This window comes from Colletotrichum navitas (genome assembly GCF_030913465.1).
Source record: "Colletotrichum navitas strain CBS 125086 chromosome Unknown LY79scaffold_25, whole genome shotgun sequence".
Lineage (NCBI taxonomy): Eukaryota > Fungi > Ascomycota > Sordariomycetes > Glomerellales > Glomerellaceae > Colletotrichum > Colletotrichum navitas.
Genome location: NW_026850571.1, coordinates 165,212 through 186,871, shown reverse-complemented (window position 1 = coordinate 186,871; position 21,660 = coordinate 165,212). Strand labels below are relative to the sequence as shown.

Sequence of the window (21,660 nt, the reverse complement as noted above, 5' to 3'; positions counted from 1 at the left end):
ATGCGCCTCAACTCGGTGACCAGCGTCGTGGCCTTGGCAGCCGTTGCGGTTCAAGCCAGGGAGCTTCCAAAGGATGAGGCTCGCGCAGCCGGTACGGAATATCTATTGATATGGTTTAGAGTGGCTTGCTGATACCTAGCAGAGCTTTATGACTCGGGTGTGATTCACGATAGACTCATGTCTATGAAGATCGTAAGCGGGCACCCTTGTCCACTCAAATATAGGAGCTAATCATTATTCAAGGCACACTGGGAAGCCGAAGAAGCCGTCGGCCTCATGAACTCGTCCCAATGGCCTAGACTCGGCTACACCAAGTGCGTCGACGGATACGCCGAAGCGATCCCGGACAGCCCGCTGCATAAGTTCAAGTGCAAGAACGTAAGTTTTTTCGGCTGTGAGAATGCTCGTCTTCAATAATGTTGACACAGCCGCCCACCCATAGATGGATCTCTATGACTTTGTCAACCATGCTACCCTGGGTTCGCCCAACACAGATTATCGTGGAAAGAGTGGAAGTTCCTCTTGGGGCTGGACTGATCCCGATTCCGGCCGAGAGTTCATCGGTGAGATCCTCCTCCACGCAACAACTAAGTCAAAGCACCCACATATAAAACACCCCCACATATGGAACACCTTTTCCCACCAAAAACAGCTAAAACTAGCTATCTATATCTAAATAACTACAAGACTTATTACTTTACTTATTTCTCTATTAAATCTATTAAAAATTACTTACTTAGGAAATATTAAAGCTATTTTAACTTTTTAATTAAAAGCTTTAAAATATTAGTATAAAGTCTTATAATATAAATATTATAGTTAAAAATATAGCTAGTAAAAAGAAAGTATAAGTAAGTAAAAGTAGTATAAAATTCTAAAATAAATTATTATTCTAAAATAAAAAAAGCTTTACTTTTTAAATATTTTATTTACTTAAATATACTATATAAAAACTTTTTACTAAGAAGTTTTTAGTACTAAAACTTAATATTACTAGTATATTAGTAATAAACTATTAACTATTTAAGAAAGCTAGAATAAAAGAATATTAAAAGCCTAAATACTATATAAGTTTTTAGTATACTAAGTTTAGTTTATAAAGAATAAAGTTATCTAGATTCTTAAAAAGTTAAGATTTATAAGTAAAATACTAGTAAACCTTAACAGTTAAGTACTTAGCCTTATTACTAAGAATCTACTAATTAAATATACTTAAAACTTTTTTTGTAGTTTTTTATTTATATTATATACCTTATAGTAAAGTTATAGACTTTTTTAACTATTATTAGTGTAGATCTTAATAGCTAGTTTTGGCTGTTTTTGGTGGGAAAAGTGTTCCAGATGTAGGGGTGTTTTATATGTGGGTGCTTTGACTTACAACCATCCATTCTAACCAGTAAAAATAGTCAGCGGCATGTTTGATGGATGCGCCTTCATCGAGATCTTGCCTGAAGGAAAGATGATGAATCTTGGATTCTTGTAAGAATAACCGCATGCTGCAGACTACAATGACGATGCAACCGATGATGGCTAACCGTTCACCAGGCCGACATACTCACCTGTTGGCGACAGAGCCTACTGGCATGAAATCCGGCCCTATCAGCATTATATGTTGATCGGATCTGAGCTTGAGGGCCATGGCGTCCAGATCTTCGATATGAAGAAGGTGAGCTATTCTCCATGTCCAATGTGGCACACCTCGCTAACTAGCCACGCCAAAAGCTTCTGGATATTGAGCCCGCCGCAGCGCCGGTCCTTTTCACAAACGAGGATGACCTTACTGGCCACTTCATCGAGTCTCTTCCGCTGGGCCGCAGTCACAATGTCGTCGTTAACGAGGAAGCCAAGTACGCCGTAGCCGTTGGTGTTCAGCCCCGCAACGAGGGCTGCATGGGCGGTCTTCACTTCTACGGCCTCGAGGACCCCAGCAACCCCGTCTTCCTGGGATGCGACGGCCAGGACGGCTACGTCCATGATGTAAGTCTTTTGAATAACAAAACTCCCTTGGGAGGTTCGCCTCCTGAAGTTGTGTGCTCACCTCATTCTTCCAGGCGCAATGCCTCATTTACCGGGGGCCCGATGCCAAGTACAACGGTCGTGACATTTGTTACGGCTACAACGAGGACACGTTGACCATCTACGACGTTTCCGACAAGAAGAACCCCAAGATCATTTCCCGCACGAGCTATGAGGGCGCCACCTTCACCCATCAGGGCTGGGTCAATGACTTGAACTGGCAAGGTAATGCGTGTCCAAAGTAACGGAAGGAGCACAGCTGACATCTTGATAGAATGGCTCTTCATGGATGACGAGTACGATGAGGATGACTTGGCGGGCCCTGCTGCCGACGGATACCCAGTGACTTACATCTGGGATATCCGTTCCTTGGAAGCCCCTCGCCAGACCGGCATCTTCAAGGGCACCGTCAAGGGCATCGACCACAACCAGTACATTGTCGGGGACCTGCTCTTCCAGTCGAACTACGGCGCCGGCGTCCGCGTGTGGGACATCTCGTCAGTGCCCGAAGACCCCACTGGAAACTCAGTCTGCGAAATTGCGTACTTTGACATCTACCCCGAGGACGACTCCCTCCCCGGGGGTGGTGCGATACAGTTCTCCGGCACGTGGTCCTCGTACGCCTACTTCAAGTCGGGCTTCATCTTTGTCAACACGATTGAGCGCGGTGGCTACTTGGTCAAGATGACAAAGAGGGAGGAGTGCAAGCCCAAGAGCTGCAGCGCCGACAACTGCCTGCGCGCCCTGAGGGCCTCCAGCGTTCCCGGCCGGCTAGAGGAGAGCCAGGCGTTCTGCGGGGAGTTCACAAAGACCTTCGTCGCGGATATTGCGGTTGTCCCCCAGTATGCCGCAGAGGCGTGCCCAACCAACGTCATCTCTAGGGTGAGCTCCGCCTGCTCATGCTTGCCGACTCCCACTGCATGAGTATTTAGCGGCACGTTGAGGATATGTTGGCCAGGGCAAGGTGGGCAGGATCACCTATAGATTAGTTGAGTAGTCTTATTGTCGAACTCCAGCCAGAGTTAAAAGTCACCAGAGTTGGCAGCAGTGGTAGATCGTACCACCAAGTCAGCGAGTGACCTTTTAATATATGCTCAGTCAAGGAAAATTGTTGCATTGCTGAGAATGATTTGCAAGTGTACAAGGATGACTCGATGTTAGTCACATGACAGGTCACAAGTATAAGCCTACTACCCTCAGACCAGGGAAGGTTGATTACCGGAAAGGAAGTTGGTTTGATCTATGAGATGAACTATAGCTGAGTAACAACGCCGCCTCTATACGCCATCCGTCTCCAGAACAGCTATGTGCAATGAATGCTTACGGCATATAGACACAATGCAAGGCTTATGTAGGGTGACAGTACCGTCGATGGGACTGTTGCAGAAGAGCATCTGTTCTCTCAAGAAGAGGTATCCGCAGTGGGGGCAGCACTGGTCTCGGCGGCTTGGGAGGAAGCGGCACTGGAAGGAGCGCCGGCACCGGGAGAGGTGCCGTTGGGGGGAGCGCCGCCGGCACCGCCGCCGCCAGCAGAGTTGGGGTTGACAACACCGCCCTCGGCATAGTAGAAAGCGGCGGGGGTGACGCTGCTGGACAGCGTGGTGTTGATACCAAACGCCATCCAGGCAAAAAGACCGTCTGTGATGCTGTCGCCGAGAAGGGTATACTCCATCAGCGGATCAACTCCGTCTGTGGCGGTCTCCTCGCTGAAGATGCCATAATCGGCGTTGGTGGTGAACTGCTGGGTGTTGGTGTTGTAAGGGGCAAATTTTTCAACAGCAGAGATGAGTTCCTGGTCGAAGAAGGCCCGACCGACGTGACTGGCAGTGTTCACGCTGCCGAGGGTGTTGTTGGCGGAGATTGTGGCGTTAGCGTGGACGAGCAAGTGGATGTGGGTGGCGCGGGAGGTGTAGTGGCCTGGGAATATGGACTCGAACTGAGCGACACCGTCCTCGTCGGTGAGCTGGATGCCGCGGAGAAACGGGTTGTTGATGTTGCTCTCGTCGGAGGAGTCACCGTTACCCGAGGCGACGACGGAGAAACGCATCTTGACGGTGGTCTCCTGAATTATGGAAGAAGGGTGTATGGCTTCAGTGAAGGGCTGTAAGAAGTGGGAGTCGTGTTATTGAAGAGTGAGTGTGATCTGACAATGAGCATCTATCCTATTCTTGCCGGCTTCGATCTGGAGTTATTATACTCAACGAGGCTGCACTTGGACTCTCATCACATACGATTCCCACCATGAGCCGCGTCGCCACGTTGACGCAAGTTCGTTGCTCAGCTTGCGGTGTGGATAGAAGCCCACCATCGATCTTCTCAAGCCTCGTTCACTCGGGATGTGTGGGTGATGGAGCCAGAAGGCTTCTGATTATGTGGACTCCGAAAGAGGAAAAATGCTTAAAGCAGAGTAGACAAGCCTGGCTCTGGATATATTTGACACCAGCATTCCTCTTTGTAGAGATGACCGTGGGGCCTCGGTGCTATCACCAACATGGGTAGTACATAGTAAGGCGGGATTAGGACGACATCGAGGACGACGACAAACTTGTCCCAGTTGGTGCGCACTTTGGTCTCATTGGCACAGGGATCATTGTAAAACCCTCATAGATACAATAACTTATCAGGATTTTAACAGGTTCTTCATAGTCTACAACCAGTCATGATCCAAGAATAACAAACCAACCCTCTCCCGGATACCACCTCCATATACCTTGTTTTAACATTCTTTTTGCCTATCTTCCAGCACCTAGACGAGCACACTGCGCTGCGGGCGAGCCAAGCTAAGCTTCGGATGTGGCCCTACGCGCAAGCTCTTTTATTCAAGGTGGAGTTGCCGTCGTTTAAACCTCCTTTCCTCCGGAAACACTCCCACATGCCGAAACGGATACCACAAGACGACTAGGGACATTCTCTGGCATCGCCCAATCAGCTTCGGCTGGTTTCTTGATTGACATGTCAAAAACAGACTTCGAGAAGGGGCCATGATGTGTACCCGAATCTGAGCCACATCGTCATGGGCAGTGCCGATCACGTTTAAGCCCGATCGGTATAAATGTCCACGACCGTAGGCTCCGCTCAATTCATCACACTGGACTGAGCCACAACTAGTCCAGTATATTGATGTCCATGCCCTGTCTTGCTCCGGGGTGGCGTCAAAGAAGCGGTTTTGATATCTCCTCCCACTTGGACGACGTGGTCATGCCGTGGATGCGACAGCTTCAATAAACCTTTCAGAACTTTTGCTCCGACAACCAGCTTGTCGGATTGTCACATTGGCACCTCTGAGACTCCAGAAACTCAACCTTGCGTGAGCCGTCATCTTGTGGTTTGACACATTTCAACGTCTGACAGTTATTGAAGCAAGCACAACCTCTCAAAAACCGGCTCTGATGCGATCTAATATTAATTAGTACATGGTTTCTTAGTACATGGTTTCAACTTCTCCCTGGAACTACTGTGGCCCAACAAACTGTCAATCATGATCACTTTCCATTCCCCATCCGTCTTACAACTCTGTCTGTTAAATGTTCTTGCGCGTCTTTGGCGAACAAGCACCCAATTATGGCAATAGCCCCGAACCCTAGACTTGCTAGATATACAGTCTCGAAAGCCTTTGTGTACGCGCCGGGCAATACTTTCGTGACGGCAGCCTTCACAGCGCTGGTCAAGCCAGGGAAAGCTGCCAGTTTTCCTGCCACTGCTGCTTTGATAAGGCCTGGGAGTTGACTCTCGGGCAGCCCCGCGGCGACAGCCGGACCGCTTATGGCCGCGGGAATCTCGGTAGCGAGGCGGTTGGATAGGATAGTGGTATAGACAGCAACGGCGATGGACCCCCCAGCAGAGCGGATCGACGCCAAGAGACCCGACGCGAGCCCGATATCTGACGGCTTGCAGAATAACGGAGCCAGAGCGAGAGATGCCAGTTCAATAAAGCCGACGAAAAAAGGCCCCAGTATTGTTAAGGCGATTCCGGCATTCAGCGTTTCGGGGGTCAAGGACGCGAGAGCGCCAACGAAGCCAACCATGGCAAATGTCGAGAATATTATCCAATATCGGGCATTTCCTCCCCATCTGATGATTACTCCCGCGCAAATTTGGCCCAGTGCTGTCGCACTGCCCACAGTCGTCTGCCAAAGGGTGAGTTGATGAACAGGTTACAGGTACGTGCATTGTTGGAAGATCCGCTTACCGAAAGCCAGCCAGCGTATGTAATGTCCGTTGTGTAGAGCGCCTGAACCTGCTGCGGCCAGAGGAGGACGGCGGAGTAGTAAAACATCTATCGAACTTTTAGCGAAGGCGGACGAAGGCCGATGCCGGGTTTACCTACGGTTGCAACTGTCGCGCAGCAGACCAGCGACATAAAGCCCCGGTTGGCGAAGAACTTGACCGGAATAGCAGGATATTTGAGGTCCGCGAACGCTTCCCAGCAGAAAAGTGCCGCCAGGAGGGCGATTCCGATGACCAAAGTCGAGATTGTGGCAGCCGAGTCCCAGGGGAACATCACTCCTCCCCAAGAAACACCCAGCAAAAGGAGGGTGAGCCCTACCGTCCAAAGGAAGATCCCAATATCTTTCCACATATCAGCATTATAATAGGTAAGTCAGTGGGGAGTTGACTCACAGTCAAGTTCCTTGAGTAATTCACGTTTGGTCTTTCGGTCATGAAGAAGGTCGAACGTGGGTGGATGATAAAACAGATAGAGTAGAACAATGGCGAGGCCGACAACAATGATGTTGATGTAGAAGCACCATCTCCAGCTCAAGTTGGGGTTTTCGACAAACTTCCGTGCTGGTAGATATTAACAAAGAATGGCACTTTTGTCCGTGTAGCAGATGCTTACCGATGAAAGGACCAAAGGTCGGAATAGGGGCGTTGGTCAGAAATATGAGAGACAAGACATTGGGACGGTGCTTATTGGGAACCAATTCTCCGATGGCAACGTTAAAGCTGAGCTGAACCGTCTCACCCAGACCATACACGGCGGCGCCAACGATGAGAGTCTCGACATTCTTTGCGACAGCACAGATAATGATACCGAGGATGGCGACGATGTTACCGCCAATGAAGAACCAGCGTCTGCCGAAAAGGTCTGACAAGCGGCCAAGGATCGTATACGTGAAAGACAACGATAGTGTTCTCGCGATGTTTACCCAGGATATGTACGGGCTCGGGCCTAATAGCCGGAATTAGCTTCTAGGCATTCGGGGTAAGGATTGCGAATTCTCATACCAATATCGGCATTGATAAACGTCAGTACGTTGGTTGGCAGTATCAGAAAGATGTAAGCTGATATCGCCGAGAGGCAGAACCCCTATCATGGTGTCAGCCACTGGACGAGAAAATCGCATCAAATTTAACTGACCGCCATGGCACCCAAGAACTGGGGGGAGAAGTAGTATCCAGGAGGCAGATCGTCTCCCAGCGCATCCGAACAGATGGAGGAGGCGTCATCTCGGTTGATCGTCAGGTCGAGATTGCGATACCTGTCTATCAACTCCCCATCATGCTCGTAGTAGGACTCAGACTTCGTGGTGTCCATGATGAATAGTTAGGAGACTGATACGCTGGAGCCGGCCCGCACAGTATCAGTTGTTCGATGAAGAGGATCGAGTTTGTCGAACCGCCATGAAGAGGTGTGCGCCCTTGAACGAGGCCGTGCTCGAGTCTTGTACACCTTCAGGGTAGCGTGTCGATCTGCAAAAAAATCAAAAGAAAAAAAAAGACGAACATGGAAGAATGTATGGGGAGCAATATAAAATGATAGATGACAAGCAGCGCTAAGATGAACCGCAGGGCACAGAGCTTGTGTTCGGCCCGCCGCCACTTCCTCCCTAGCCATTCCTGATTAGCCGTAGCGTGCATGCGCAAGCCAGGTCTTCCCCGGAGAGCTCGAACCTCTCCGAAACTCATTGATGGAATCGGTTCAGGCGACGAGGGGCCTCTCTCTGAGCTGTCCTGCGCGGTCCGGCAGGGAAGAACACTGGACGAGTTGAGCACCTCGAGCATTTGAGGTGGGTGTCCGCTGGTCGCACATGTTTTGCAGGGGTGGCAGAGCTAAGAGCTCAGTGTTAGATCATGGGATTGGTCGAGACTTGGGGAATATGGTGTGGTCAAGAGTTCCCCGGCCTTTGAAACCATATCCCGAGCTGGTCCTGGAAACCGTCTCATCTGGAAACCGCTACTTCTCAATGTACGCTACTTCATGTACTCGGAGCAACAATAGAAGCATTCGTATGTCATGCCAACTCACATGAGCTTCGTCGACTGAGTCGCCAAGGCCGGTGGCCTGCTAGGACTATCAGCTTGTTCGCCACGAAGGACTGCGTGTGGGTTGGGCAGAGCATGAAGATAGACATAGAAGTGGGTGGTCTGGGTTGCCAATATAGGATCCGATAACCTTTATGCTGGTGACCTTGTTTTTGGAATCATACTGTTACAGTCGACTGCCCTTCCACTTGGGTTCTCGTTTCTCGAAAAACGCCTTGAGACCCTCGATGATGTTCTCGCCCTTCTGCAGCTCCGCAAACTCGTTTTCCAAAGTCCGCTCGACCGCCCCCTCTACCGATGCCGTCTCCCAGCTCTGTCTCAAACCTGCTCTGGTGCAGATGATGGCGTCTGGGGAATTGGCTGCAATCATTTTCGCATAACGCACCGCCTCATCAACAACGTTCTCCTTGGGCACCACCTTGTTCACAACCCCCCATTCTGCCATCTCTTGTGCCGAAACATTCCGCCCCGTTAGTGCAAACTCACTTGCTCTTTGGAGACCGATTGTCCGTATGAGCCGCGGCAGAGCGCCGCCGATAGCCGCGATGCCTCTCTTGACCTCCGGAAGTCCGAAATATGCATCCTCTGCAGCTACGACGATGTCGCAATTGACAACGAACTCGCACCCGCCGCCCATCGCGAGGCCGTTGACGGCCGCAATGACGGGCTTCTTTCCTAGTCGCCGGCTCAGGGGTTTGAAGGCGGGAGCGTTGCCCATACGTTTACTCGGGTCGGCGTTGGCCGCCATGCTGCCGCTCCACTCCTTCAGATCTGCCCCGGCCGAGAACGCCCGTCCTGTCCCGGTGATGACTGCAACGCTGAGATTTGGCTCTTGATCGAACCACTTCCATACCGAGTCCATCTCCCATTGTGCCGCTGTGGACATGGCATTGAGGTCCTTTGGTCGGTCCATTCTCACAAGAAGAACACGCGGTGCCGGATAGGAGAGTTTGAGAAATTCCGGTGTCGCCGGTGGTGGCGTCTGCTTTGGCGAGGATGCCATCACGAATAATGGAATTGCTGGGGTGTCCGTAAACGTGACCCGACAAGGTTTGGTGTAAAGATCTTGCAGATTTGTGCGGTAAGTCACGGTATCACACTGTTGGCAGCTCGTAGGGAGAGTGTAGGGAAGTGTAATAAGGCTCACGTCCGCATGGCACGCATGCTGGCCCTGCGCTTGATGGTGACTGCTGTATGTTTTTTTCAAGCCAATGATTCGTACTTTAATGCGCCTGTCCAATCACATTTCCCTCAACACGTTTCCAGAGTTCCAGTGATGGAGGAATGTGAAGCACGGAAAACGTGGGTTCCGTCCCCCCGCAGCCTCTCTGGAAATACAATTCCGCATGGCGCGTTCAAGTGGGCATGGAAATCACTAAGCGGAAGTGTTCATGCTCGTTCGAAACCTGCCACTGTGCATTGGCCAGGATAACCAATGACGGCGCGCATTAGGCATAAGCCCAACCCAGTTGGAAATGTTCGTTGGTCAATCTGGTGAGAGTAGTGGCTGGAAATGCTACCGCCCCTACACCATATATGGCTGATACCCAAAGCTGTGCGGGATTCGTGGGGTCTAATAGACGATCCAAGCAACTGACAACGGCCGCATTCATCTACAGCAATGGCCACTCCCAATATCAGAAACTTGGTTCCTTGACGGATGGCAACCCTGTATCCCGCTCTCGCCGGCGCGTTGCCTCGATGCCTGATGCTTATCGGCAACCACCGAACGATGGGCTTGGTTCTGACCGGGTGAGCGATGTCAGCGGAGGAGGCGCACGGCTGGGGTCCAGTGAAGGATATTGTTTTGCAAGAGAAGCCTCTTGAAAGAACCCTCGACTAAGCGGATCAGATTACCACCTTGAGTCCCGACAGCGGTATCATCTCGAAACTAGCAAATCGGGAAGTGTGAGAGGCGGGCGACGATCCGCATCCCGGATTTGTGGGTGGAGGCGATGCTGAGAAGCAAGAACGCGACTGGAGACCTCGCAGTATAGCATGAAAAGAAAGACTCGCAATACTTCCCGTCCCATCTGTAGACGATCGATCGTTAACAGATCGCCTTTGGGCGTTCAAAGGCGGATCACGAAGATCAAGAAGCCCATCGGGATATAAATCTAGAGCTCACCAGGCTCCTCAATAACAACATTGCGCCGATGGTTTAGTGGTAAAATTCTCCGTTGCCATCCAGCAGCGTCGGGGAGCCGGGGGTTCGATTCCCCCTCGGCGCATCCAGCCTTTTGCTGATATGCTCGCTACAGTATCATGTTCGTCATGCTGGTGGAACTGTTTTGGCTGTCAATAGTAATGACTACAGAGCCATTGAAAACAGGCCGTGATACGACCTCATAAACAGCGTTAAGGATTAAGTTCCTTTGGCCAACCTGCTAGGCACATGTTAGTTTTGTTAGATGCAGTATTATTATCGCAAGCAGCCGTGAAAGGCTTGCTTTTGCTTAATTATAGTGTCTTCTCATAGCCATTCGACCTGGATGGATGTATGTTAACGATCAATTACAGAGCCACTGGATTTCAATGTCGTGCCATCTATCTATCATGCATGCAAAAACTTGCAGAACAACTCTTCCATCCTTGAAGACTTGTTAAAAAACATTATTGTCAACCCTTTCCTTGCTTGCTCTGGCCAACCCGCATTGGCGTCTCAAAGATGTCACCGGGGTAGACGACGTTCTTGAACCTGGCGCCATACGCCGTGAAGCGGCGGGGATTGCTGCAACCCATCGTTTGCAGCAGAGCATGTGCGACCATGCTGCAGGTGTCGAGTTCCTGGGGAATGGATCCCTTGAAGCCGGCGCGCTGGCAGAAGGCCTCGTCCACGCGGAGGGGGTTGTAACCGCCGCAGAGCCGGTACAAGAGCGCCGCCTCCTGGGTCGTCTTGGTGGTGTGGGGTAACGGACCTCTGGCCTCGTAATTTGTTTTTAGAGCTTCTGCCATTGACGACTTTCACTTTGGTGGCTGGTCTGAATTGTTGCTGGTTATTGCCAACAGTCCGGGGCTCAAAGGTTGCGTATACTGCTATGGTTGAAGTGAAGTCAGCTTTAGTAATTACTCTGTGTTTATGAGGTACTTTCTACAGAGTTAAACGATTGAGAGGTGACACAGGTCAGAGGTACTGCGTATCGACATTACATATGTACCGGGTGAACTGCACTAGATCGCTCACAGAGGTTTAAATAGATATTGTACATAAATTACTCTTGGAAGAATGGCAGATAAGTTCTGTTTGTACAAGGGCCTCAATTGTGATACAGTTTGCTTTTCTAATAATGACTACCTAAAGTAGAGATACAACGCCCTTACCGACTTGAAAGTAGTAGGCGAAGGGATAACAGACGCCTTAGGAAAGTCTCTATGTCGTATTAATAGAATCAAAGCATTGTCACCGAAGTCTTGAAGTGGAACTCTTAACTATTAAACATAGCACAAAGGTACCAAGTAAATTAGAGAAAAACGAGAGAATGACAAGACGTGGATTCTTTGATAATCCGTATAGGACTTCATCATTTGAGCGAATGCATTTGTGGAACGCAGGGCATGTTTCTTATGCTACAAATCCGACTAAGTTGTAGAACATTGTTCCTCTTCCTGGCCTGTAGATAGATGGGCGCGTTGGTCCCACTGACTTAGACGGCGTGGCAAGAGCTCTCGCTGGGGGTTGGGACCCGAAGTTCGCATTTCGCTCATCGGATACCCAGGAGTCTAGACGTTCATTGCTTGAACACCCGAAGCCGAGATCGCCGAGCGGTGAAAGACTCCATCTTCCGCGATGGAACAGACATGCGGAACTACATGGTGCACTCATTGTGTGATAGCGAATCCGTGGCAGGGTAGCAGCAATTCTCGATGCTGAACGCTGTCAAGCCTGCCTGGCCGACTTAACCCAAGGCCTGGCTTTTCAGCACCTCAAACTTGAGCTTCGCATCCGGACGAGCTGTATACGCTGAAGTCTCAGCTTGATGACCACCAAACAGACAGATGGCCAGCTTGGCTGTTGGCGGTGGCGGCAAACCGCCCCGATCTCCGCGGTGGGGAGACGGGCGTGCCGAAGGATCAGCACTCCGCGCTGGTCATAGTAAATCCCTCTCGTAACGTACGCTCCGCACTCAACCAGATGCCCGGCCAAGAGGCGGACGTGAGAGCATTGTGTTCCGTCCTCGTCTTCCCGTGCCACCAGGCTGCGGGGTCCATGCCATGGCTCGCATCGGTGCACCTCTGGTGCACGCATGATGCCCGCCGTTCTTGTGTAGGCGTTGACGGCAAGGAGATTGCTGCTCTGAGCTTGCGGATCAAACACGGCGCCCGGTACGGCAGCCTGCAGGGCGCACTGGTCCAAAAGTCAGAAATTCCCTCTTTAGGACAAAAAGATAATATAGATACGGTATGGTGTGTATTTAGGCCCACTTATAATCTCTATTAATAAGGTCTGATTGGTTTAGATATAATGCTTACATAACCTTACTACACCCCATAGGCCCATAAAAGGCTTAGCCCTGATCCTGGTCTTTTACAACTTCCGGCTTATTTCCGTAGGCCAGCGCCTGCCCACTGTTGCCAGCGCCTGCCCACTATTGCCAGCGCCTGCCCACTATTGCCAGCGCCTGCCCACTGTTGCCAGCGCCTGCCTACTGTTGCTAGCGCCTGCCTACTATTGCCAGCGTGCACCACTATTGCCAGCGTGCACCACTATTGCCAGCGCCTGCCCACTATTGCCAGCGCCTGCCCACTGTTGCCAGCGCCTGCCTACTGTTGCCAGCGCCTGCCCACTATTGCCAGCGTGCACCACTATTGCCAGCGTGCACCACTATTGCCAGCGCCTGCCCACTATTGCCAGCGCCTGCCCACTGTTGCCAGCGCCTGCCTACTGTTGCCAGCGCCTGCCCACTATTGCCAGCGTGCACCACTATTGCCAGCGTGCACCACTATTGCCAGCGCCTGCCCACTATTGCCAGCGCCTGCCCACTGTTGCCAGCGCCTGCCCACTATTGCCAGCGTGCACCACTATTGCCAGCGCCTGCCCACTATTGCCAGCGCCTGCCCACTGTTGCCAGCGCCTGCCTACTATTGCCAGTGTGCACCACTATTGCTAGCGTGCACTACTGTTGCTAGCGTGCACCACTGTTGCTAGCGCCTGCCCACTGTTGCCAGCGCCTGCCCACTGTTGCCAGTGTGCACCACTATTGCCAGCGCCTGCCCACTGTCGCCAGCGCCTGCCCACTGTTGCTAGCGCCTGCCCACTATTACCAGCGTGCACCACTATTACTAGCGTGCACCACTATTGCCAGCGCCTGCCCACTATTGCCAGCGCCTGCCCACTATTGCCAGCGCCTGCCTACTATTACTAGCGCCTACCTACTATTAAGAGTATACACTATATTTATTATTTCTTAATACTTATATTTATCTTAATAGAATTAAAGATTCTTAATTCTTATATTTATCTATTATTTATACTTAGAATTATATTCTCTCTAAGGAAAAAATTTAGACTTTGCCACTAGCCCGTACACTTTAAGCGAGCCAATCAAAGTAAAGTCCTAAGAGTTTTGCAAAGGGGTAGGTGTAGCAACCCAAGTTGACTTTTGGACCAGTGCGCCCTGCAGGCTGCCGTAGCCCGGTTGGTCGAGAGGCATGACTCGCTCAACGGCATCGTTCTTACGGCTCAATCACGCTGTCGCCGCTCATCCATGTTACCTTGACACCACAGATGCCAATGCTTTTGAAATGTGCGTCTGTCCCCGCGGCCAAGCTCGAAGGGATCAATTTTGATACGTTTTGTTTTCCCAAGTGGCGCATTGCATCGTTGTGCCACCAGAACATTTGTTGGTTCGGATTGGTCGTCCAGGAGGGCTTGATACCGGCTAGAGAGCCGCCTTGCCCGCCCGCTCTGACCTTTGAAGGCGCAGGCACAGATGTAGTCTGAACTTCATTGGGCAATGTCTAGCTGAGTGGTATTACTATCTTCTCTTTGTTACTAGAGAGACCAACACCAACGCAATATACTACTCTTTACCGACGAAATTGCGGTTCTCAAGTCAAAGTCGAACTGTACTGACACTGCTGCCTCATCACACACTGAATGCAAGGATCATCGTGGGAAACGTGATCCACGACGACGGCGACGAAACCGCCCAGAGGGCGACAAGAAAACAAACGTGTCCTCGATCTCATGAGAAGTGCCTGCGCTCACCCTTCCAGCTACCCTCGGTGGCAATGTGAGGCTTCCGTCACTCGACCGCACTACCACCTGTCATGCAGATGTCGTACCACCCTCTACGGATGATGGCCGCCTTGCGATGAGTATGTCCAATAAGCTGCCACACCCTTGTTACACGACTGGGCGTGAGTAAAGCCGACTCACCCCCGAGTCGATCCATATCAACTGCAGCTAGCAATGGCCATACCGCCATGCAACTGCCGTGCTTCCTTTCATTTCCAGCATCCCGCGATAACCAAAAGACGACCAAGTCGGCCATGCTTTGAGTCGAGGAACCGAAACAGGGAATGCAGTGCACCCGCCGGCTGTCGCAACCATGAAAATATACACATCACGGCCCATCGATATACCTCGAGATCTGAACCTCACCAAGCTGCTTCACACTAGTGTGGCCCCATTGCCAGAGTCTCTAGTCATCGCCGCGGACAGTCTTACGAACCGGAATATTAGCCTCGGCGAGCTCAGGGATCGCGCAGGGAGAATTGCAAAGGGGCTGAAGGACGTACTAGCCCCCCCGGACCAGGCTCGTTGGGCTATCGCGCTGCCAAACAGCGTGGAGTTCCTTGAACTGTTCCACGCGATATTATGGACAGGCGGAGTCGTGTGCCCCATAAACCATGCACTCAAAGTCCCGGAAATTGGCCATGGGCTCGCTGTCTCGAGACCGCACTTTGTGGTAGCGTACGGCCCGACAATGGCCGCTGTCCAAGAGGCTGTGGACGTGGCTACGGACGACCTCCGCTCCCAAGATATAATCTGGAAGCGACCGCTGATAATGTCGATCGTGGAGCCATGTCGAGGTGCGAAGCATATACCAGATGACTTTATGGCTTCGACTAGGCTGCCCATTCCTCACTGGCCCGATACTTCTGTGCGCCTCGCATCGATTCATCTCTCTTCCGGGACGACCGGAAAACCAAAGGGGGCTGAGCTCACGCATTTCAACTTCGTTTCCAACGTCATGCAGCTCGTTGCTCTGGACAGCGGTCGCCGAATGTTCAACCCGTCATCACGAACGGTCGCCTTCACGCCGTGGGCTCACATCGCCATGACGACGGCGCCCGTCTTCCTCGGACCGTACACGGGGATGTTTCACCATGCCATGCCGCAGTACAACATCGAAGAACTTGGACGGCTCGTCGAGTCCACGCAAGCTACGGTGTTCCAAGGCGTTCCCAGCGTGATGCTGGCCTTCGCTAACTCTGATATAACGGAGCGCTACGATTTCTCCAAGGCGCAAACTATCATCGCCGGTGGAGCGCCGCTGAAGCCAGAACAGCTTTCAAGATTGCTGGGGCGGGCTCCGTGGAGACTTCTGCGGGCGTACGGCATGACGGAGGCCGCGGGTTACGTGGCTTATCAAGAGTATGACGAGGATGTCCCGGATGGATGTACCGGTAAGCTGTTGCCCGGCATCGAAGCCACTCTGAAGAGAGAGGGAACGATGGATGATGCACCACCTGGCGGTCCAGGAGAGCTGTGGCTGCGCGGGCCCAACATCACACCCGGATACGCCTTCGACCCTGGAGCGAAGCGAGCCGCGTTCCCCCTGGAAGGCTGGTATAATACTGGAGATGTATGTCGCATAGACGAGCATGGGCGCGTGTGGGTCATCGGCCGGACAAAGGAGCTGATCAAGTATCAAGGCTTCCAGGTCAGTCCCATCGAGTTGGAGCAGATCGTCAATTCGCACCCCCATGTCCAGGAGGCGGGGGTTGGACCACTATGGAATGAGAGCCAACTGACGGAGGTGCCTGCCGCATGGGTTGTGTTGAAAAATGATGGGAGGGCGGCCAGGGAAGAAGTCATTGCCAAGCTGAGAGACATCCAACGAGCTGTGGATGAGCAGGTTAGTGGTTACAAGAAGCTCAGAGGTGGCGTCTGGGCCGTCGACAAGATCCCGAGGAACGCAACTGGTAAGATTCTTAGGCGAGAGTTGGTCAAGAAGATTAATGGCTTGTGTTCATTGGGGCAGTCCGGAGGAGTATCCGCGAAGCTCTGAGTATGTCAAGGGAGGAAGAGATTGGTTGGATCTTCAACGTTAGTCCGCTGCCAAGGACCTAGACGTTGCAATATATCTCAGAAATAACTTATCACATTAATATAGGTAGCTCTTACAAGTTTACAAGTAACGGTAATTTATCCCACCATTGTTAAAACTTGAACATTAAGCTTAACAGCCACCCCAAGCGGCCGCACTTGCGCGAACTCCGAAGCCATTGTGCCCAGAAACTCCATAAAGCCAACGCCCATAAGGTGGAGGGCGCCAAGCGTGAGCAAGGCAGCACGCGGAATGGTCCGTATGGAGGTCGACGGTGGTGCCTATAACGTTTATACTATCTCAGTCAACTGACCAGTCGGTGCCAGTAGATGGAAGTTGGCGACCTGGGCTACGGCCAAGCCGACTGAGCCCCCAAGTCTCCCAAAGACTATTCATGATTGGCTTCCCGGGGAAGCTCTGGGGGACATTGGCCACTTCAACATCGTGCCATTAAGCGCGCCAAGTGGCGATGCGGATGGGTAGTTGAGAGGTTTGGATGTATTTCATCTGTTTTGATTCATCATATGTAGTCGTATAGTCCGTTCCTTCATTCGTGGGACCGATCATCGCCGGAAGGTCGTTACCAAGCGGATCGCCCTCATGCCCGATCGCGGTGTCTCTTCGTCGCCGGGCACGTGTTTGCATTACCCAAAAGCCCTTTCTTTGCTGTCAACCGCCATCACTTCCTCTCGCGTTCCTGTCTACGGAGCTCGTCCTGAAAAACATTCCTCCCCGGAGGCTCGCCTAGCGGAGGGCTTGTCGGCCCTAGCATGATATCCGCGCTACCCTTTTGCCCATACATGCCGCGGGTGTGGCCCGGGACGTAGGCGGGATTGCGCTGTTCTGCGGCGGCCGCAGCGGCGGCATGGCGCCTGTGACGTCTGATGTAGAGCCACAGCATGACGGTGGCAATGGCGAGGGAGATGAAGATGACGGGTAGGAGAATGGGGAGGAGGTCGGGCCTCGAGCTGGATGTGTCGGTACCGAGTGCAGCTTGTAGCGTGAAGACGGGTCCGGTTTTGTTCATCTCCCTGCCTGTCAAGGGGTCGCTGTAGACGAGGAAGATGGTCATGTTGTTGGATTTTCGCCCCTCGAGGTCTTTGACGCGCGGGGTCCAGGGAAGCCAGCCATCGCCACCGGTAAGGTTCGTCACAGAGAAGGCGGGTGCGCTGTCGGTGACGCCGTTATCAACGTCGAAGCCGATAATCACAATGGGCGTGGCGGGATCTGCGAAAAAGGTCGTGTCCCAAGTAACTTTTTGATGTCAGACATTGTTTGGATACGATATATATATGATATAAGCAGGGCCAACACGGTCCCGCGACTCAGACACCAGGCGGGAGAGATTTAAGCTTACTGTAGTACGTTGATTCCACGTGCAGAGTGTTACCCCGTCTTGGGAAACAGAACGGCGAGTCATTGCCCACTCTGTTATTGCAGACCGGGAAAACACCACCGTAACCAAGCTCGTTGCTGGCTTTTGGCGGCGGTGGCGCGCCAGTGCTCGTCGTGAGTCCGCCGGTGGTCGCGGTGACGGTGTAGACGGACCCGGTCAACGAGTACGGCGGCGGGCTAACGGTTGTGAGTGCACCGTTGCTGGTGACGACGGAGGGCGTGATGGTTCGGGCGCGGCCGCTGGAGTCGATGGTGATCCAGTCGTTGACGGGGATGTCACCTTGCCGGGGCTGGACGGCGGCGGATGTTATCGATGCAAGGAGGAGGGTTGTCGCCGCGAAGGCAGATAACCATGTCCGCTGAATTGTTCCGAGCATTGTTCTGAGCGTCTTGCGAGTGGTGATGCTTCATGTGTCCGGGGGGCATAGACGTTGCCGGTAATAAGGCATGGGAATAGTCTTATTCCCTTTTCCAAAGCAACCCGTCGTCGTATTAATTAATCCTCCGTCTCGATCGTCTCGATGGGATGAGAGGAATTTCCAAAAAGGGGAACCCTCTATAGAAGCCCGGGAAACAAAATGAAACGAAAAAAAATAAAAACGAGGTCTTCGAAAGACGAGCCGACAAGGGCCGGGGTTAACAGAGAAAAAAAAAAATGACCTGATTGATGGTGGACCACTCTCACTCACGACCTACAGCTCGGCGTCCCGTACCTTGCTAAACCTCAGATACCAATGAGCAGCACCGGGCAAGGGAGCAAAAGGAGAAAAGAAACCCGGAAGAATCGGGTGTGTGCCGGCTGGTCTCGCGACGCGTTATACAAGCATGAGATGGAAGGGCATCGATAGCAACAAACGAGCAAGACGGAGAAAGTTGAGAGAATATCCGTCCGAGTCCAGATTTTCGGGCTTTCAACGTCTTTGCGAACAAGGCGTCCGTCGCGCAAGATGAAAATATGGTCTTTTGGTGATGATGGTGACCTGGGCGGCGTTGGCAGCAACAGCAGCAGCAGCAGCAGCAGCAGCAGCTCAGCTGTTGGGTGGCTGGCAAAGAAGCTTCAAAGCCTTTGGGGAGAGACTCCAAGGGAAACGGAAGACGGACAGAGCAGGACGAACTCGAGGCCAGGCCAGTGGGAAAAAGGAGGAAAACAAGTGGAACAGCCCGTCTTCTTGTGCTCCGCATGTCCCGCTCTCCAGCGCCTTTGGCGAGGCGCGGCGCTCTCGTCGGCACCAATGAGGAGAATGCTGGGCATGAGGGAGCATGCTTGGCAAGAGACAATCGCGGGCATGGCACGGCAGCGTGGCAAGCAGTTGATGATGGGCGGAGAACGCCAAGGAAGTAAGTGATAGGGTGAGGGCATGAGCCAAGATGAGGACTCACACACACGCACGAAACTTTGCAGGAGGACGAGTTCGCGTCGGAGAGCGACTGGCAACATTCGTGTCTCGGCAGGGCTCCAGACTTTTTGCCAGCTCACCCCAAGGAAACCCAGAGCGCCCCTGTTGATGCGGCATTGGCGTGCTGGGCGCGTGTCTCACGGCACACGTACACCGGCTACTATTATGTATGTACGGTATGTATTTGTCGGTGGTAGGCCTTGGATAGTCTGTGTGCACGCGGACCTCTTGACTCCCTCCCTTGTTTGACCTTGCTAGCCTCTCTCTATTAGGATTGATTGACGGGAACACAGTCGGTTCGTTCGGTCTTGGCCCGGAAGCTCGTCCCATCAGCCCAGGCATGTTCTTCATGTGGAAAGAGAATGCAACTGTAGGAAATGGACACCAATTTTGACGTCTGACAGATAGGCTACCGACACATCCATCCATATATACATGGTACGTACAGCGCATCAGCGAAAGGGCAGCAGACAAACGCAGATGAAAATACAGGTACGTTGCTACTCTCGCACGCGCACAGCACTCCTGGCGTGCCATGTATGGTGGTGGTGTGCCCTCCCAGCCCTGACACTGGACTGAACCTTTCTGAAGCGAAGGCTGTACGAGCCAAGGAATGGGGGATTTGCCAAAGGTCAGTAGGGGCGATACGACTCAGGGCTGACAGGGAACATGGTGATAAGGGGGCCGGCCAAGGCCTCGGGTTCATGCGGGGTGACCATCGAGCAAGTCAGCAGCACCAATTGTGAGCCCCAGCTCTGCGTATTCGGCGGACCTGGTCACTCACTCGAGAGATCGTGGTTGTTGCGGTAGTCCGACGCCATTCTCGCCGCTGCTGGGAGCGTAGAAGGCCGGCTTCTCTCGTGCCCGCGTTGCTGCACTCCTGCATCATGGCAGCAGACACGTTCAGACGCTGTGAGCCAGCACAGGATTACGAATGCTTGGTAGTCAGTCGGCTGGCTCTACAGAAGCGAGCTGGCCGCATCTCGATCCGGTTCACTGCGCCGTGTGCCTACGGCGTTTCGACGTACGATTTGGTGCCTGTAACAATCCGCTGGACGGGTTTGCTGTAGCGTACCTCGTGTAACACCAGATTAGTGTAGTCATGCCCGCTCCACAAGGGAAACAATGGTCCGAAGTGATGGGACGGTTGCGGCCGGGAAGCCAAAGGTCGGACGGAGAGGGGGTTTGGTTTGGTAAAGGACCCCCGCCGAGGCCTTGGCTTCCGATAACGAGTTCGCCCCCTTCTATGAATAGCCTGCTAGGACGATGCCAATGGAATTCTGTTCTTCTTGGCAGAAACCGTACGTAGGTATTGCGGCGTACACTGATGGTGCGAAGCCCCGGTCGTCGGGGACGAAAGTTTTCCGCTGGCCTGGCGCGGCCGGTTATGTCGATAAAAGAAAAGAGGAGAAGAAAAACAACAAGAGGCGTTGGTTGATACGATACGATGCCAGCGTCTTTTCTGTCCCTCGTCCTCTGACTGCCTCCCATCGACTAGTACCAATGAAAGCTATACCGAGTCACCGAGTAACCGAATGTCCAGCAAATGCCTCATCCCCCAATGCAACCAGAGCCAAGCCCAGACACAGGCGCATGGCCGATTAGCGGTCGCGGAGCCACTGAGACTCCCTGAGCTGACTTGCCGATGCCGCAGCTGTACCTCTCGACTCGACACACTCATGAACATCACGCATTGCTGGCTCATCGTTCGAGACCACAAAATTGTTAGCTGGTCGAACCGCACTTGGTTCCTAGTGGCGTCCTGTAGAACTGTTTCCCGGCATCAGGAGCTCGGCAACTGACTGAAGATGCGGCGACAGAACTCGACTCGTCTCTTGGTCAACACGAAGAACCCACTAGGCCTGCCAAGGGCATCGAAACCCATTGTTTAAATAAAAGGTCTTGGGTGTTTTCCAAGAACCCTTTCGCCGTGGCATAATCATGAAACCTTGACGAACTTTATACACTGTAGTTTGGTATAGAATGGTTTGCCTTGGCGAGCCCGAGCCTGGCTTGGCGTTCAGTCGGTGGCTTGGGCATCCAGTTCGTCCTTACACCGCGATTCATGTGATCGATCGATCCATCTAGACGGACTCCAAGGGGGAGGCTCTCCCAACCGTCGCCCTGCCTCGTCTCGCCATTATTGGAGGATGGATAACCCTCCTGTGTCCACCGGCGGGCGCTGCAGCTAAGGTTATCTTGCATGTTTATTCCCCTACATCAACCATAAACCGACCGGCATCAGCATGCCCTTGACGTGCGAGGGAAATGCAGTCCTTCCCACTAGTGCTGTGCTGTAACCGCCGTCC

At 52.5% G+C, this 21,660-nt stretch overlaps 9 protein-coding genes and 1 non-coding gene across 10 annotated transcripts; 5 read left to right on the top strand and 5 right to left on the bottom strand.

The window, feature by feature from the left end:
• LY79DRAFT_514212 (uncharacterized protein) lies at positions 1-2,940 on the top strand (the record flags this gene model as incomplete). Its single annotated transcript, XM_060554580.1, has 9 exons — positions 1-91; positions 140-192; positions 244-378; positions 443-563; positions 1,407-1,479; positions 1,546-1,666; positions 1,723-1,977; positions 2,052-2,241; positions 2,291-2,940. 9 exons carry the CDS (start codon positions 1-3, stop codon positions 2,938-2,940), a joined length of 1,689 nt encoding a protein of 562 aa, XP_060414756.1.
• A 478-nt stretch (positions 2,941-3,418) lies between these two features.
• LY79DRAFT_514158 (Intradiol ring-cleavage dioxygenase) lies at positions 3,419-4,063 on the bottom strand (the record flags this gene model as incomplete). Its single annotated transcript, XM_060554567.1, has 1 exon — positions 3,419-4,063. One exon carries the CDS (start codon positions 4,061-4,063, stop codon positions 3,419-3,421), a length of 645 nt encoding a protein of 214 aa, XP_060414755.1.
• Positions 4,064-5,498: 1,435 nt separating this feature from the next.
• Positions 5,499-7,555, bottom strand: LY79DRAFT_589805 (fungal trichothecene efflux pump; the record flags this gene model as incomplete). The annotated part of the gene is made up of 7 exons (XM_060561069.1): positions 5,499-6,143; positions 6,206-6,292; positions 6,344-6,585; positions 6,637-6,804; positions 6,857-7,189; positions 7,246-7,327; positions 7,379-7,555. 7 exons carry the CDS (start codon positions 7,553-7,555, stop codon positions 5,499-5,501), a joined length of 1,734 nt encoding a protein of 577 aa, XP_060414754.1.
• Positions 7,556-8,236: 681 nt separating this feature from the next.
• On the bottom strand, positions 8,237-9,412 carry LY79DRAFT_551926 (enoyl-CoA hydratase/isomerase). The gene has a single exon (XM_060557684.1). It carries the CDS (start codon positions 9,284-9,286, stop codon positions 8,450-8,452), a length of 837 nt encoding a protein of 278 aa, XP_060414753.1. The 5' UTR covers positions 9,287-9,412; the 3' UTR covers positions 8,237-8,449.
• Positions 9,413-10,433: 1,021 nt separating this feature from the next.
• Positions 10,434-10,514, top strand: LY79DRAFT_t111. The gene has a single exon. It is a non-coding gene; the product is annotated as a tRNA-Gly (tRNA).
• Positions 10,515-10,984: 470 nt separating this feature from the next.
• On the top strand, positions 10,985-11,505 carry LY79DRAFT_551924 (uncharacterized protein). The gene has a single exon (XM_060557683.1). The coding sequence runs from the start codon at positions 11,041-11,043 to the stop codon at positions 11,194-11,196; it is 156 nt and encodes a 51-aa protein (XP_060414752.1). The 5' UTR covers positions 10,985-11,040; the 3' UTR covers positions 11,197-11,505.
• Positions 11,506-12,026: 521 nt separating this feature from the next.
• Positions 12,027-12,554, bottom strand: LY79DRAFT_551923 (uncharacterized protein). The gene has a single exon (XM_060557682.1). It carries the CDS (start codon positions 12,527-12,529, stop codon positions 12,200-12,202), a length of 330 nt encoding a protein of 109 aa, XP_060414751.1. The 5' UTR covers positions 12,530-12,554; the 3' UTR covers positions 12,027-12,199.
• Positions 12,555-14,637: 2,083 nt separating this feature from the next.
• LY79DRAFT_551917 (AMP-binding enzyme) lies at positions 14,638-16,668 on the top strand. Its single transcript, XM_060557681.1, has one exon. The coding sequence runs from the start codon at positions 14,835-14,837 to the stop codon at positions 16,518-16,520; it is 1,686 nt and encodes a 561-aa protein (XP_060414750.1). The 5' UTR covers positions 14,638-14,834; the 3' UTR covers positions 16,521-16,668.
• A 211-nt stretch (positions 16,669-16,879) lies between these two features.
• LY79DRAFT_178988 (uncharacterized protein) lies at positions 16,880-18,501 on the bottom strand. The gene is made up of 2 exons (XM_060551287.1): positions 17,917-18,501; positions 16,880-17,813 (listed from the first exon to the last, which is right to left on the bottom strand). Exons 1-2 carry the CDS (start codon positions 18,329-18,331, stop codon positions 17,239-17,241), a joined length of 990 nt encoding a protein of 329 aa, XP_060414749.1. The 5' UTR covers positions 18,332-18,501; the 3' UTR covers positions 16,880-17,238.
• Positions 18,502-18,901: 400 nt separating this feature from the next.
• On the top strand, positions 18,902-19,919 carry LY79DRAFT_579287 (uncharacterized protein; the record flags this gene model as incomplete). The annotated part of the gene is made up of 3 exons (XM_060560014.1): positions 18,902-19,292; positions 19,800-19,843; positions 19,872-19,919. 3 exons carry the CDS (start codon positions 18,902-18,904, stop codon positions 19,917-19,919), a joined length of 483 nt encoding a protein of 160 aa, XP_060414748.1.
• Positions 19,920-21,660: the final 1,741 nt, after the last annotated feature.

What these genes read in the sequence shown, in the direction of transcription:
- LY79DRAFT_551926 (XM_060557684.1), bottom strand. Translation starts at nt 9,286, where the DNA reads ATGGCATCCTCGCCAAAGCAGACGCCACCACCGGCGACACCGGAATTT.
- LY79DRAFT_551924 (XM_060557683.1), top strand. Translation starts at nt 11,041, where the DNA reads ATGTGCGACCATGCTGCAGGTGTCGAGTTCCTGGGGAATGGATCCCTT.
- LY79DRAFT_551923 (XM_060557682.1), bottom strand. Translation starts at nt 12,529, where the DNA reads ATGCGTGCACCAGAGGTGCACCGATGCGAGCCATGGCATGGACCCCGC.
- LY79DRAFT_551917 (XM_060557681.1), top strand. Translation starts at nt 14,835, where the DNA reads ATGAAAATATACACATCACGGCCCATCGATATACCTCGAGATCTGAAC.
- LY79DRAFT_178988 (XM_060551287.1), bottom strand. Translation starts at nt 18,331, where the DNA reads ATGCTCGGAACAATTCAGCGGACATGGTTATCTGCCTTCGCGGCGACA. An exon ending in CGTGGAATCAACGTACTACA is followed by an intron (nt 17,814 to 17,916) that starts GTAAGCTTAAAT and finishes GACATCAAAAAG; the next exon opens with TTACTTGGGACACGACCTTT.